Source organism: Ceratotherium simum, chromosome 16 (genome assembly GCF_057802395.1).
Source record: "Ceratotherium simum simum isolate JZ-2026a chromosome 16, ASM5780239v1, whole genome shotgun sequence".
Classification (NCBI taxonomy): domain Eukaryota; kingdom Metazoa; phylum Chordata; class Mammalia; order Perissodactyla; family Rhinocerotidae; genus Ceratotherium; species Ceratotherium simum.
The window spans coordinates 16,658,629-16,675,349 of NC_141915.1; the positions used below are offsets into that span (position 1 = coordinate 16,658,629).

Sequence of the window (16,721 nt, forward strand, 5' to 3'; positions counted from 1 at the left end):
TTAATGATAGAAGTAGCTCTTTAGTGTGTATTTCCATCACTAGACTCTAACTTCCATAAGTCAAGAACCTGGTCTGCCTTGTACACACTCTATCCCCAGAGGCAGCACAGTGCCTGGCACACAGTAGCCTTTCAAAAAATATTTACTGAGTGAATGAATGAAAGTCATTCTACGGTAGGCTGAATTATTGGTCTCAATTCTTCACTCCCTGTAATGGTACGAAACAGCCACACTGCCGTGGCCTAGTGGTGGGCAGTGTACTTGCCCGCCCCTTGGCTTGGAAGTGGCCGTGTGACTTGCTTTGGCCAATGGGATGTCAGTGGATATGATGTGAGCAAAGGCTTGAAATGTGCTTGTGCGACTGAGCTTCCTCTCTTGCACTCCTGCCTGTCACCATGATACCAACATGCCTTGGTCACTGGTCAAGCAGGATAAGAGACACATAGAACAGACCTAACCCCAACTCACAGCTTGAAGCTAACCGAGCCTGGCCGAGAGCAGCCTAGGCCAGCCAAACCTCATCCAACCCACAGATATATGAGGGGGGAATACATACTTATTGGCATATGCCAGTAGGGTCTGAGGTGGTTTGTTATGCAGCTATATTGTGGCAATAGGTGACTGAGACATGCGTCCTGGCAAGTATGAACAGTGGGAGGAAGCCCTGGGGAAGGTCCTCTATCTGGTCCTTCATATGGCCCACAACTGAGTCCAGGTTGATTCTATGGGCAGAGCCACACTCCTCCTGCATACTTACAGAATAAACCTCCCAGAATTCTTCAGTCCCACACCTGGGATACTCATCTCTAGCAGCAGCCTCCTGGGCAGCCCAAAGTGTATTAAGCACCTACACAGTGCCAGGCGCTTAGTAGGTGCTTGATAAGAGTTACTCTTTGTCCTCCTCCACCCACCCTCACACCAATCCCACCACTGGGCCTGAAGTGCATCTTCACAGCTAGAAAATCTGCAGTTTTTCCTCTGCTGTGGGACTGGGGAGGGCAGTGCACCCCAGCCTGTCCCAGGAGCTGACCCTTCGTACTGCCTCAACTGATCCCCCAGACTCAGGAAAAGAGAAGGGGACAGGGACGTGGGCAGGCAGAGCGTATCTCCTTACATTGTGACTGATTCAATGTATGATCTAAAATTATATTTATTCATTTGAAATTTATAACTGCCTATTTCAAGGAGGGCTTGAGGCAGCTTAGCTTAAATGCAATAAAAAACAAACAGCTGAAGGATCAAAGAGAACAAAGGCCAAACAGAAAGCAGAAAGAGGAGATGTCACCAGAAATCTGATGATTAAACAGAGCAACACATCTGACTCTGAGCTTCCCAGCAGCCACAGAAACAAGGCAAGCGTGTGGTCTGCAGAGGTCAGTATCAAATCAAAGCAGCAGCCCCCCAGTCTGAGTGTGACCCTCATTCGCAGGCAGCTCCAAGGCCAAAAGCACACTTGTCAGGCCAAACTGGGGAGACCTCAATGCTAACAATAACAACACCCACCATCCACGCACCAAGTCCTATTCTAAATGCTTTGTACAGACTTCTCAGTTAGTCCTCGTGACAACAAGACAGATACTATTATTACTTCTATTTTACAGACGAGGAAACTGAGTTTCATAGAGGCGAGGCAACTTCTCAAGGCCACAGAGGGAGGCAGTGGTGGAGCCAGGATAAAAGCCTGCAAGTGATCAAAGCCCTGGGCCTCGGGCTCTGGGCCGGCTGCAGGCCGACCCTCTTCACTCCCCACACTTCTGAAGATCTCCTGTCCTGAGACTGTCTGTCACTGGCTGCGCCTGTTTGCCAGGACCCCGTTACCTCCTGGTGAGCCCCCTGCAGACAGCTGCCTGGATCCCCAGCTGTCAACCTCTGGAGATGTGCCTTACCTCCCTACCCCCACTAAACCTGCACCCCCAGCACATTCCCCTTGCCACCCAACCCTCCCTCAAGCGTGTCAGCTTCCACTCCTCCCAACCTGCCTCAATGTGCTGTCCATCCCCCACGCCTGTCCCAGATTCCAACACTAACGCTCTAAGAGTTCACGTTCTACGTCTGTCAGCAGAGCCCACCATAGAGAGTGAAGTACAGTGACTGTCCTCTGAGGCAATGACCTCTGCACTGCAAACCTTCAACCCCTCACTGAGCTACCGTCTGAGCCCACACCCTGCACATCAGGTCCACACAAAGCAAGGTCAGCCCACAGTTGAATCTCGGCTGCCTGGGGGCCTGTCCTCTCCACCCCCCGAGAGTGACCCGGATGCAAAGTTTCAATTCTGTAAAGGCAAGTTAGATTCCATACAGGGTCTTCTCACTCCCAAGTTTCCGCTTTGCTAAATTATCCCCCATCACTCTGTCAAGGGGGACCCAGTTCACCATACGGCACCTAAACCTGACGATGGGCTTGTGGGCAGTCTGAGGCCATCCCAGCCCACGAGACACTTCCGTGTGGAATGAGAAGAGGCTCCCCTTCGTGGAGGCCCTCCTCTCCCACCTGTTTGAAAATCATCGTCATAAACCGATAATGCTAAAACAAGACGCTTCATGTCCAGCTGTTAGAAAACCGCCATCATAAACCACACAAATCAAGCCCTCTTCCACTGGTGCCCTTGTGTGGCACTCAACCTGCAAAAATGCCTGTGGCAGATGCACATGTCCACAGCCACCTGCAGCTCTGGCCAAGCAAGGTACTCACGGCACTTAGTGACCTGCTCCACGGAACCCCTGAGACGGGCAGACTGCGTGGTAAAGAACCAGGTCCTGTTTCTGCTGAGCTCAGGTCAAAAGTGTAAGGTCCCAACAAGCCCGGCGAGGGGGAGAAAGGTCTTCCTGGCTAGGCTAGGGTCATCGAACCCCAAGCAGCGGCTTCTGCAAATGAGGAAAACAGCCAGCAGGGCTAGAACTGGCAGGTAGAGAAGCTCACTCTGCGGGACCCGGCTCTCAGAAAGCCCGTGAAATGATGACAGCTGGGAGAACGCGGGCAACCAGTGGCTGCTCTGAGACATACCTGGACCAACTGTCACCACTGGGATCAGAAAGAACTTCACACTCATCTCTGACCTTTCCTTGGCCAACTTCACCCACAGCACCTTCCCCTTTGATCAAATACTTTCCCAGACCCTGACGTTAACGAGGACAAGCATGGTGACAACTCAGAGACCAGTCGAAATTGGGTCGTTTCCTGTCACTAATCCATGTGATTCGATGACATTAAAAATGAAACTAGAAGAGAATTCATTTCCTTTTTTTACTTTTAAATGAGGCCCTGCTGAGAGCAGAACAGTTTAGATATTGAGCCTTCTTAAGCAAACGGTCCCCAAGGGACAGCGCTGAAGAACTTTGGGTCCAGCCCTTGTTTTCTGACCACTGCACCCAACACCCCCTCATCTAACCCCGCTGCGCTCCACATCGAGGAGCAAGAGAAACGTACCTGGTTTCCAAAAATGAAGTCCAGAAAGTAACACACACTCCTACATTTCACCTTCTAAATTAAGCCAGTGTTCTCCATTAACTTCCTACTGGAGACTGAGAGAAAATGGTTTTAAAACTGAAAACTAAATTTAAAGTTAGGGGGAAAAAAAAAACCACCTCATCGAGCCTAAATGTTTGAAGTAGCTTTGCCGCAAACCTTCTTAAGTTAGATCTAAAGTGACAACCTGTTTGAGAGCTCCCCTTGTTAGCCCAGGAGTCCAAGCATTCAAACGGGTCATGTAAAAACTCAGGGATTGCTTCAAGGCAGCTTCTGCCTTGAGTTTCTGCAACATGAGGGGCACATGCCACTAAGTCTTTGGTGCTGGCAGTTGGGAATGCTGTATCCATCAGGATTCTTTGGTTGTAGGCAACAGAAACCACATCTGGCTGACGTAAGCAGAAAGGAATTTACTGGAGGGATACCTGGTATCAACAGGAAGAATCAATAGGAAGGCTGAAGATCCTGATGTTAAAGAAAGCAGGAACCCTGGTAATTCCAAGAGTGTGGGCGTCAAAGTCTCATCAGATGCCACTGCGGGAATAAGTGGCTCCAATAGCCTTTCACTCTGCTTGAGTTTCAGATACCAGAATGGACAGCCCAGCTGAGTCGCCCAGCTTGGGCCAAGGTCCCACTCCTTGACCTGGGTGATGGCTACATGGGTGTGTTCACTTGGTAAAAATTATTCAAGCAGTGCACTTAGGATCTGTGCAGTTTTCTGAAGGGATCTTATGCTTCAATTGAAAAAAAAAAAAAAGTTACACCTAACCTCTGACCCAGCAATTCCACTCCTAATGGAAGTAAAACACGTAAGAGAAATAATGTATATAACAGAAATGAAAACATACGTCAACACAAAGACTTATGCTCCATTTATAATAGCCAAAAGCTAAAAACAGCCCAGGGCTCTATCAACAGGTGAGTGGATAAGCAAATTGTACATAGTCATACAATGGAATACTACTCAGCAATAAAAAGGAAGCAACTACTGATACACACACAACAGGGATGAATCCGTTATGAATGAAATGAAAACATTAGGTCAAGCGAGAGTAAATGAAGCCTTTAACGAAAGAGTACACACTGTCTGATTCCATTTATATGAAATTCTAGCACAGACAAAACTGATCTACGGCAGAAAAAAATCAGAATAGTGTTGATCCTGGGGAAGTGGGGCAGGGATTGCCTGGAAGGGGCATAGGGAACTTTCTACAGTGACAGTCATGTTCTCTATCTTGATAGGGGTCTGGGTTGCACTGGTATATGCATTTATCTGAACTCACGGGATGGAACACATAAGATTTGTGCATTTCATCATATGCACATTTTACCACAAAAGAAAAGAAACATAAACAAATATTGAACTTTAGTTAATGATAAGCTTGCTGAAGTATTTGACTGTTTTGTTCCTGAAAAGATGCTATTAAGATAGTGAAAAAGCAAGCCACAAACTGAGAGCGGTATTTGCAACATATAATAAGCAAAAGACTGTACCAGAATGTGAATATAGGAAGATCTCTTATGAATTAGTAATAATCCAATAGGAAACAAATGGATAGAGACAAGAACGGGTGTGCAAATGAGGAAACACAAATAGCCCATAAACACCTTCAGCCTTACCAATAATCATGGAAATGTCAATTTAAACCACCATGAGATACCGGTTCACACTCACCAGACTGGCAAAAACTAAAAGCATGGATGATACTGTGTATTGGTGAGGATGGAAAGCACCAAGCACTCTGGCCCAGAGCTGGAGGGAATACGCATTATTTCAGACTTTGGAGAACAATAGGAGGTGAAGATGTACACAGCCTACGACCTTACTATTCTGCTCCCAAGTATATATCCTGGAGAAACCTACACATAGAAAGGATGTTGGGAATAGTAAATAAAAGCAGAAACAATCCAAATGCCCATCAACAAGTGGAAGGGATAAATAAATTGGGTATCTTTACACATAGCAGGAAAAAAGGAATGAATTACAGCTACATGCAACAACAGGATGAATCTCAAAAACACACACACACATAAATGTATCTATTAAAAAACTGGAATACAGTGTGATTCCATTTATAAAAGTTCAAAAGCATACAAAAATTGAACAATGTATCGCATAAGGATATAAATCTATATGGTAAAGCTATAAAGTAGAGCAGGTTAATGATTATAACAAAATTAAGGTTAGTGTATCCCTTGGGGATGGGGAGAGAGGAGAGGTATTTAAGGAGAGGTATAAAAAGCAATTTCTAAAGGTCTCTATTTCTTGCTTTATTTCTTAAGTTAGCTGTGAATATGTCTGCTTTATTATTCGTCTTTAAACTTTACATACATTTTTTATATGCTTTTCTAAACATACATATTTCACAATAAGTTTTTTAAATCAATAAACTTTCTTACATTCCAAAAATATCCAGTTAAAAATAAAATGAAGGAAAAAAAGATCCTATTCCCTAGCAACAAAAAACATAAAACACCTAGGAAAAAACTTAACAAGAAATGTTCACAACCTCCATAAAGAAACCTATGAAACTTTACTGGATGCTATAAAAGAAGAGACGATAGAAAAAAGGCACAAATCACTATGGGGAGGACCATATTTCTGGATAGGAAAACTCAAAATATTTATTATTTTATAAATTTAATGTAATTCCAAATTAGATTCTACTGATATTTGTAGAAAAACAATGAAATGATTATAAATCTCTTATAAAAGAAAGAATAAGTAGGCAAGCATAACCAAGGAAATTTTGAGAAAGAGTTTGCACTGCGAGGTGCAAATATAACAAAGTCATAATAAAAAATGTGATCATGGAGGAAAAAGAGATAGATTAATGAAAAAACAGAAAACCTGGAAACTAATATGTCTGTACACTATAATAAAGCTAACATTTAAAGTCAGTGGAGGGGAGAGGGATGGGTGCCTAGTGTCTAAGACCAAAAGCTATTAACCTAGTAACACCGGTTACTGGACCCGGGAGGCTAACAGATAAGCGAGGAGGGAGATTTCTGCTGCTTGCCTTCTGTACTGTTTGAAATGTGAACAACATGATTATAATGTATAGAGGCATACCTCGTTTCATTGTTTCACTTTACTGTGCCTCGCAGATGAAGCTTTTTTTACAAGACCCTCCACCTGCAAAGAGATTATGACTCGCTGAACGCTCAGATGATGGTTAGCATTTTTTAACAATAAATTATTCTTTAATTAAGGTATGTACATTTTTTTAGACATAATGCTATTATTGCACACCTAGTAGACTACAATATAGTGTAAACGTAACTTTCATATGCACTGGGAAACCAAAAATTCGTGTGACTCACTTTATTGCAATATTCTCTTTATTGCAGTGGTCTGGAACGGAACCTGCAAAATCTCCAAGGTATGCCTATATCAAAAACTAAATTAAACTTAAATTTAAAATATAGTTGGTGGGGCAAGAAATTGAACTGAAAGAACGGGTCGAGGATTTAGAAAGGAATAAAATCAGGGTCTTATCTCACAGGATAAACCAAAATAAATTTCAGTTGGATTAGAAGTGAATGGAAAAGAGAGTGTAGAATAGAAAAGCTGAAACCAAAAAAGAACCAGAAGAAAATACAGGTGGATATTTATCTGACCTTGGGGTGAGGAAGACCTTTCAAATCCAAAGGCAAAGGAAGAAATCATAAAATGAAAGGACTCATGGACTTGAACCACATCTATCAGTCTGCTCAGGCTGCCATAACAACACACCATAGACTGGGGGGCTTCAACAACACACATTTATTTTACACAGTTCTAGAGGCTGAAAGTTCAAGATCAAGGTGCCAACCAAGTTGGTTCTTGGTTAAGGACTCGATTCCTGGCTTGCAGACAGCAGCCTTCTTGCTGTGCGCTCACATGGCCTTTCCTAATGCACGCAGAGGAGACAGAGCTTTCTGGTATCTCTTCTTATAAGGGCACTAATCCCATCATGAAGGCCCCACCCTCATGGCCTCATCTAACCCTAATTCCCTCCCAAAGGCGCCATCTCCAAATACCATCACACTGGGGGTTAGCGCTTCAACATGAATTTTCAGAGAACACAAACAGTCCACAACACCACATATATATTAAAACCTTCTCTATCTTTAAAAATAACAATAAAAGAAAAACAAGCACTGAACTGAGACAAAAAATGTCCTGTACGTATATGTCAGTCAATACTCTTAAGGATAAGTAAACACGTTGAATAAAATGCAGGTCATAAAATACAGAATGATCTCGATTTCTAAGTGGTTATCTCTGGAGATTGGGAATCATAGATTTTTATTTTCTTCTTTCTGCTTTTCTATATTTTCTAAATTTTCAACAGTGAACATCAATTTCTTTTCTAATTCAAAAAAATGACCATTAATTTTAAGAAGTGTATGTCACGGTCAAGCAACATCGGGGATAGAGGGTCCAGTTCTGTACAAGCTTTAGGAGGATGGTTGATGAGCCAGCTGCTCAGCACAGCTGGAGTCTGGAATGCGTGATCCATATCACCCTACAGACTCTACAAGGAAGCCCTGAAAGACGGCAGTATTTCTCCCCAGAGGAGGTGCACATTATGGGGATCTTGTACCAGTGAAAATCCTGTCCCGTGGGAAGAGAGAAGACTTATTTGAGATGGATCCAAAGGGACAGACTCAGAGGCAGAGCAACAAAGAGGCAGATCTCAGCTCAAAAGAGGGAAGAATTTCTACTTACATGAGCTGCCCCTCAATGCAAAACACTCTACTGTGAGCTTCCAGTCACAGTCCACCCACAACTCAGAGATGGATGGAAGAAGGTTTCTTGCATCAAGAAAGGGGTTAGATCAGACATTAATTTTTAATTATATAAGTACTTTTCCTTTTAAGAATTTAAAACAGGGTCGGCCCGGTGGCACAAGTGGTTAAGGGCACACGTTCCGCTGTGGCAGCCCGGGGTTCACCGGTTCGGATCCTGGGCGTGCAATGACCGACGCACTGCTTGGCAAGCCATGTTGTCGCGGCGTCCCATATAAACTGGAGGAAGATGGGCACGGATGTTAGCCCAGGGCCAGTCTTCCTCAGCAAAAAAAAGAGGAGGACTGGCAGATAGCACAGGGCTGATCTTCCTTCCAAAAAAAAAAAAGAATTTAAAACAGACTGTATACTTAAAATGAGTGAATTATTTGTGGTATATAAATTATGCATCAATAAAATTACTTTAAAAATTTTAAATATCACAGAGAAGACTAAATTTCTCTTCGTCATCCTCCCCCCTTCCCACGCACAGTCCTGGTCCCCTTCCCCCTTCCCTAAAGATGATAGCTATCATAAGTTTGGAAGGTATTCTTCTATATGTTTTCATATGCTTTTACATGTAGGTGTTTGTTACGTATATCTGTATTCATATCAAGTATGAAGGACTGTGTATACATTTCTATAAAGGGCATCATAATGTATTTGTCACTTTAAAATGTGCTTTCTTCACCTTACAATCTTAGAGATTCATCATTATTGTTATAGAAAGATCTAATTCTTTTTCAAAGCTGCATAGTATTCCCAGTTATGAAAATTCAAGTTTACATAACTATTCCAGCACTAGTGGACTTTCAAACTGTGCAGTTTTTCACCACTGCAAACCACCGCAAAGAGTGTCCCAGAACTTTCCAGCTGTGCAGACTTGCCAAGGTTTCTTTAGGGCAGATCCTGAGAAGTAGAATTCCTGTCAGAAGGCAGACACATTTTTTATTTTAACGGGTTCTGCCAAACTGATGTCCACTGTGACGTTCCTTTCCAAGCCTCAGATCCCACGGCTTTAGAAATCTGATCCCTGTGAAATTTCTTCCTGTCAGTTACAGCTCAGCTTTTGGGCCTACCTGGCATATTCTCTGTCTCGGTTTTGTTGCATTGCTCTCCTTACTATTCAAATCATCATCCAACCATGAGATGGGCTGCCCTGGTCACTGGCAGCATCCAAGCACAGGCCAAACGGCCACCTCTCCTGGCTACTCATTGAGAGGACTGTTGAATGGGAAGGAGGCCCTTCTAACCCCAAGACGCTGCAGCTCTGAGAATCAGAGGATGCACTATCAGTGAATGAGAGGGGGTGGGGCTGAGCCAGAGGAAACTTGATAAACTCTGGCATCAACTCGATTGCTTGGAACGGCCAGACCCAAAGATGAAAACGCACTAACACGTAAATTAGGCACGAGCGCAGCTGTGAGTCAGGCAGGGCTGGATACTGATGATCGTTCACCCTCCTCACCAGGTAAACCCACCCCAACTTATGATGCCCACAAGTTACTGCAACACCCAACTGATTAATCGTCCACGGTATACTGAGTGCTTTTACATAAGGTGCCAACTGCGTAACCCCGGGCTTACATAAGGTGCTCCGGTATTTTTAGCAGCAGATAACTGCCATGTGAAAGGAGCTGCTCTCCCAATGAATGCCGCTTACTTTACAGGCTGGCGCAGTCCTTGAAAGGCTGATGTTCTGCAGGCAGCTCATGGCTGTCGGAGGGCTGAGGCGGTCTGTGCCGAGGGCTGCAGCACCAGCCGTATTCTGCAGCTTCTCCGGGCCAACCTGACACCCCACAGAGCAGAAGGTGGTACACGTCACCTCGCTTACCCCAGGTTCACGGCAGTGAGAAAAGGGCCACTTCATGGACTCAGCAGAACCCACCCAGCCACCTCCTAGCTTAGCGAGCTCTTCCCAAACCCAACGGAGTGGAGGGGGACAGGAGGAAACCAGGGCTGACCTGGCCCTGCTCCACGCCCCCAGAGCCGATCCCTACCCACCCTCACATGACCTCCCACCTGTCACAAGAAACCCAAGGTTCCAAGTACAGCAAAGTCAAAGGTGTGGGCTCTTATAGGGGCATGGCGTGTCTGTATTCATGTCCTGGGTTTCAGGTCACTGCTGCCTTCTTTCTTGTTTTAGTAAATTTTACTGAAGCATGACACACATATAGAGAAGGACGCATACCAAAACTGATGAATTGGGAGAATGTGAACACACCTACGTGATCGACAACCAGATAAAGAAACCACACTCACCAGCCTCCCAGAAGCCATGCTCCGGGAAGCCACCACCCTGACTTCCAACACCTCACATTCATTTTCGCTTTTTTGCACTTTATATTAATAGAATCATACGGTTCATACTCCTTTTCATCCGGCTCCTTCCCTCAACAGTGTTTCTGTGATTAACCCATGTTGTTCTGTGGAGCTGTAGATTGTTCCTTCTCACCGTGGTCTAGTGTTCTATTGTGCGCATTCACCCCAATTTATTTGTCCGTTGTACTGCCAATGGATGTTGGGTGACTTCCAGTTTTTTGGCCATTACAAGTTGTGTTGCTGTGAACATTCTAGTACACGCTTTTTCACTGCAGCCTTTTGCCCATCATAAGATATAAAAAGTTGAAAACTACTGCTTTAAGTCTCAAATCCTGAGAAAGCCAACCGGCCCCACCTCTCCAATTCACTCTTTCATTCTTCAAACGTAGTCCTGGGGCCAGCCCCCGTGGCATAGCGGTTAAGTGAGCATGCTCCGCTGCTGGCGGCCCAGGTTCGGACCCCGGGCACACACCAAGGCACCGCTTGTCAGGCCATGCTGTGGCAGCATCCCATATAAAGTGGAGGAAGATGGGCACAGATGTTAGCCCGGGGCCAGTCTTCCTCAGCAAAAAGAGGAGGATTAGCGTGGATGTTAGCTCAGGGCTGATCTTCCTCACACACACACACACACAAAAAGTAGTCCTTCCACTGTCTACATGGCACCAAGTAAAGAGCATTGGCCATAGGAGTCAGACTTCCTAGGACTAAGGCCCAGCTCTGCAACCTACTTGCTGTGTGTCCTTGGGCAAGCACTTAACCTCTCTGTGCATCAGTGTCCTTACCTGTAAAATGGGGATGATAATAGTACTTCTAACTTCATTTGGCTGAGGATTAAAGAAGGGAACAGTGCCTGCACTCAGTAAGCACTCATCAAAGTTAGGAGCTATGATTACTGCCAAAGGCACTGTGTCTTTCTCAGCACCCGAGGCACCCTGCTCTGGGCGGCTCCTGCTAGGATAGCTGAGCAAGGCCCTCACACAGGAGGAGACAGCAACTGAGACAATTTCAGCAGCTCCCACGGGAGCAGAGCTGCATCAGCAAGCCCTCCCCACTATGCCAAGCCACCCTCTCTTCCTCTGCCTCTCTAGTCATCAAGGATGCTAGTGGCCACACATACCATCCTTTTACCCACAGGGCACTGAATTTCACTCAAAATGTGACCTAACCCTAGGGCACCCTTCCAGGGTCACTATTAATGGTGTGCCAGCAGCCCGGTGACAAGCTGCTGGGGCACCGGCAGTGCCCAGAAATCGCTGCCTGAAAAAAACAAACATTTTAAATGTCCATGCAAAAGGAGACTGGAGCAGAGTATTTCATGTTTTTAGGCAACAAAGACAGAAAAAGCCCCTCAAAGCGAACAGTGTGGAAACCTAGAAGCCGGAGACCCAGGGCTGCGCACTACTGGTTGCCATGGCAACTGTGTTTCACAGCAGGGACTCATTTTCATATGACAGTGACCTGTGGAGGGAAGGGAAGGACAGCTCCTAAAGAAACTTAGTTGACGGCGGTATTGTTTGGGGGGCCGGGTTTGATTCTCTTCACCAAAAAAAAAGAAAAGCATTTAAAAGTGCCTCAGGGACAGAAACGACCTGAGGGCCCCTCGGGGTTCTCTGTTCCACAACTCTTAACACACACACACACACACACACACACACACACACACAGCCTGTGTCGAAGGCCTCCGGAGCGGATGTCACAGCCTCCCTGAGTCACTGGTCCCACCACTAACCATCTGTTCTGTGACAAAGTCCTTTCCAGAAGTCCAGCGGAGTCCCAAGCAACCAACTGACCCAGCCACCAGGACACCCCGCACACCTGGGCCAGGTGCTGCGAGGACCTGTAACACACTCCCTGGACTGAAAAGCATATGCTTTCCTGCACAAACCCTACTATTCAAAAACAGTCTGGGAGTCAGACAGACTGGAGTTCCAACCTCTGCTCTGCCCACCTACAAGCTGTGTGGTTCAGGCAGGTCCCTGGACCTCTGTGGGTTTGTGTCCTCAGGGGCAGAATGAAGACAATAATCACAGCGCCTACCCCTCTGGTTGCCGTGAGGCTAACACACGTGAGGGAACATCTGGAAAGATCAGCACACACCCGACACGTAACAACCACTCAACAAACAGCTGCTGTGATTAAGAGCCAGAAAAGCATCCCTCACCCATGACACGACTGGAGGCTAATAGAACAAAGGATTAAATTGGGTGGCACAACTGTAACGACTTCAATAAGCCCAGCAGGAGTGCAGACCAGTGGGAATCAGGACGACTGGAACAGTCCAGGAGGAGGTGGAGTCTGAAGCTGACGCTGAAGGATGACAGGAGGTGTTCTTGGAGGTTGAGGGGAGGGAACGCCTTTATTGAGCACCTACTGGGTATCTGGTCCTGGGAATCCAGGAGGAAGGGAAGAGGCTTCAGGGACACGAAGGGCCCTGCGATCAGCAGGCAGCTGTAGACGGTGGCCCCGAGGAACGGGGGGAGTGGGAAGGCCAGGAAAGGGGCCCCAGGGCAGCTGGGAGAGGCCAAGCTTTCCCAGGGAAATGGAGTCTGCGCTGGTCCCAAAGGGTAAGGGCGAGAGTGCCAGGACAGGGAGGGAAGACGCTGTGGGACTGGGAGGTGGTTCCAGAGAGTGAGGGCACAGGAGTGAGGAGCCACGTGAGGTAGAGGAGCTGGGCGTTGTGTGAGAGAAAACCTGGAGCCTCCCAAGATTTCTCAGGGGAGAGGGGTCAGCGACAGGGTAAAAGGGACCATCAGTCTGGAGGTGACATGCCAGATGCAGGGGTTGGAGGGGATTCTGGCATCAGAGAGATCAGGTAAGGGGTCTCGGAACACCGGCCTGAGATGCTGAAGCCTAGTCACAAAGGGGCGGGGAACGGCAGAGACACTTCAGGGAACAGTGAGTGTGACAGAGGAGGAGGAAGCCCACTGCTGAGGAGGCCGCCAGACTGGGCCATGATGGGTCTGGGGGTCACTGGGCATCCAAGGACCCAGGACTGGAGCCAGAACCCAGAGGGGCTTCCTGGGGGCTCCCAAAGCGAGCTCCCCGAGAAGCAAAACACGGGGCCTCACAAGACACCCCAAAAAACAGCGAAGAGGGGTCCAAAGAGGAGAAGGAACAATGGAGAAATATGGACAAAGCCAGGAGAGAGGGGTGCCCAGAAATCACAGCAGAGAAGACTGCAAGGAAGACACAGGCACACAGGGGCCGGTTTCCCAGCAGAAGGACGAGGCCGACAAAAGAGCAGTGTTTGGAAACAAGCTGACTTTCTGGGAAGCAGTTTCAGGAAAGCGGTGGGGCCAGCAGCCAGGCTGCAGAGGATTAAGAGTGGAGCCGAGAAGCAGGCAGCAGGTGCAGAGCACTTGTGGGGTAAATGTGACAGTGAGAGAAAAGAGGAAAGGAAGCCGATGGCTCCCATGCATAGTTTTTTTCCCCAAGAGATGGGAGGCCAAGTGGATGTGAGAGGCAGGAGGATGGAGGGGCATGGAGACTCCCGTAAGGGCACAATCTTTCAAGGTGTGGGGGAGGGAGGGGCACTGGATTGCAGGTCTGGCTCTACCAATGCTCTTACCAGGGTGTCTGGGGACACCCCCTGAGTTCCTCAGCCGTCAGACTGCTGGAGGATCAAAGGTTCCCATGCGCTGCACAGATGGAGCCTGATCACTCACCCGAATCCCCCTCGCCCTGGTCTCACCGAGGATGGGTTCCCGTCTTCCCCATCACACCTCTCCCCAGGGCAACCTCTGGGGTGGGGGTAGGCGGTATTACAGACCACCTAGGTGAGAAAATCCGGTCCTCAGCCTTCTGAGCGGCCCGGCAGGAGACAAAATTCCCAGACCTCCCAGCAGGGCCCTCACTGCAGCCCAAAAAAGGAGGCTTCTGCCCCCCAAGCACAGGTGTCATGGGCACCGCTGTGAGCCCAGAGCCTTCATCCTGAAGGCAGTGAGGCGCCCTGGATGGATTTCAGCACTCCCTCCAAACCTCCCGCCTGGGAAAAACAGCGGTGGTCCTGACTGCAGGAAGAGGGTTGGGGGGGGGGGGTCGGGGGCTGAAAAACAAACCCGGGGCAGGATTCTCAGGCTGAAAGAGGCGGGCAGGGTGAACCGGGGGAATCCTGTCTGGCCAGTGAGAAGTACCTCCATCCCACATTCACACACTCCCGGGCACCAACGTGCCATCGGAATCCCACTCCTGACCACCTAACCACCGGCAAAAGTCCAAATGTCCAGGGCCAAGGCCCACCACCGAGCCCCACGCCAATCATCTGAACTGTGGGATCCTCACCCAAGGCAAGGCCGAGCGGCAGAGGGGCAGGGGCGCGCCGCCCCCCGCGCGGGCACGGACTGCCGCGGCCACGCCGAGGCCCCTCCCGGCGCACGTGCGCGCCCAGGCGGGCGCTCGGCAAACACGGCACTCGTTGACTCGCTCGTCGGGAACGCTCGCCCCAGCGCCGCCTGGTGTCTGCCGCCGCCCTCGCTACCCACTCCCCTCCCCCACTCGCGCCCCCGCCTCGCCCCCGCGGCCCCCAGCTCGGGGCGCACGACGGGCTCCCCTGGGGGCCCCTGGCAGGCTGCAGTCCAGACCCAGAGCGCGAACCGTTCCGGGGGCCGGGCCCAGGCGCTGCCTCGGGCCGCTCGGGTCCAGCCCCAGGCTCCGGCGAGGCCGGCGGCGGGCGCGGCGGGGAGGGGAGCGCGGCGCCAGGCCCTGCCCGCGCCCCGCCGGCCCCGGGCTCGCCCCCACCCGGCGCGCAAAGAACTCCCAGGTCCCGCCCGCCGCGCCAGGGCCGCCCTGCGCGCCCCCTCGGGCCCCGCCACCGCGCCAAACGCACCCCCAGCCCTGGGAGACTGGGCCCCGGAAGGGGGCGGCCCCACTTTAGCCAGACTTACCAGGGGGCTCGGCCCTGCCGCCGGGCGCGCTCCCTGGCTGCCCTCTGGCGGCGGCCGCAGGTACCCAGGCGCCCGCCCCGCCCCGCCCCGCCCCGCCTCTCTCGACCTCGGACCTGTTGCCGCCGGCGGGAGAACCGGGCCTGAGGTCACCCGGTAGGCAAGGGCCCCTCCGGGTACCTATCCTCGCCACGGACCGGGTCTCGACGGCCCCTTCTTATTGTTGGATAACAAACATCTCTATCTTTTCCTTAAGCAGCTTCAAGTCCCCAAACCTCAAAATGACCCGTTCTAACGACTTCAGGAGGCAAAAGGAGGGCAGGTCTGCGTTCTGGGGCCTCAAACAGTGCCTGGCTCTAGCTGGAACTCAATGTGTATTTGTTGAATGAATGAATGAAAGCTCCATTGATGGCGGGACAAGCTGCGGCCCTCGCCACAGCCGCTAAAGGAAACAGCCACAGAAAACTAAAGCTCTCGGCAGCCCGGTGTCTTGGCTCCACCATTTTAAGAACGTCTGCGATGTTCTCCATTTCCACCCGCTCTGAGCCTCGGTGCCTGGCTTTGTATCCAGGTGGGTGGGAGTGGGGGAGAATGGAAGGGCAGTGCTGAGCGCCTTTACCTTCATTCTCTACCAGGAAAACGATTAGGCCAAGAGATTTTTTATGAAATGATTTCCTGAGATAACCCCAGAAATCAGTAGCTAAGTGATAACCAAATTTGAGAGTCCTAGTTTCCAGACTCACACAGCAGCCCCTACCAGTTCCTGGGCCAGACCTCCATTTGTGTTCTGGATCCCATTTGTGTTCTGGATCTTTCCCACAGAAGATGTGATCTTGGGCAGGTGAGCAAATCTCTCTAAGCTAGCACTGCAATTACGGAAACGTCATATTGCTGTGCTGTCCACTGGCCACTCGCCACATGGGGTGGACTTTTAAATTTCATTCAATTTTACTTAATTTAAATTTAAATCGCCAATGTAGCCAGTGGCTAAGCCTCAGCTTCTTTATGTGCAAAATGGACGTAATACTAGTCCGTTGTGAGGCCTGAAGGAGATCATGTAGGGGAAGCCCCTGACCCTTGGGCTGGCTCACTGTAAGAGCTCAGTCAGCGGGAGGTGTTAACATCATTGCCACCATCATCACCCCGCTAACCCTAAAACCTCAAGGCTGTAAGGATTCTACAGGAGCTAGCCCACCTACCCACCCCACCACCGGTGGCTCACGCCGCTGCTTGCACAGCGGGTGACAGAGCCCTCACCATCTCCGGGGTGACCTAGCCTC

General features: G+C 49.2%; 1 protein-coding gene across 2 annotated transcripts in view; it reads right to left on the reverse strand.

The window, feature by feature from the left end:
- RPH3AL (rabphilin 3A like (without C2 domains)) overlaps positions 1 to 15,484 on the reverse strand; it is a 140,530-nt gene extending 125,046 nt beyond the window's left edge. The window contains exon 1 of one of the 2 annotated variants that reach the window (XM_087440675.1): positions 3,005 to 3,216. In XM_087440675.1, coding sequence (XP_087296801.1) covers positions 3,005 to 3,050 — 46 coding nt within the window. In that variant the 5' untranslated portion in view covers positions 3,051 to 3,216. Of the gene's footprint in view, positions 1 to 3,004; positions 3,217 to 15,444 lie in introns of those variants that run through there. The other variant, XM_087440674.1, reaches the window with a different exon arrangement.
- Positions 15,485 to 16,721: the final 1,237 nt, after the last annotated feature.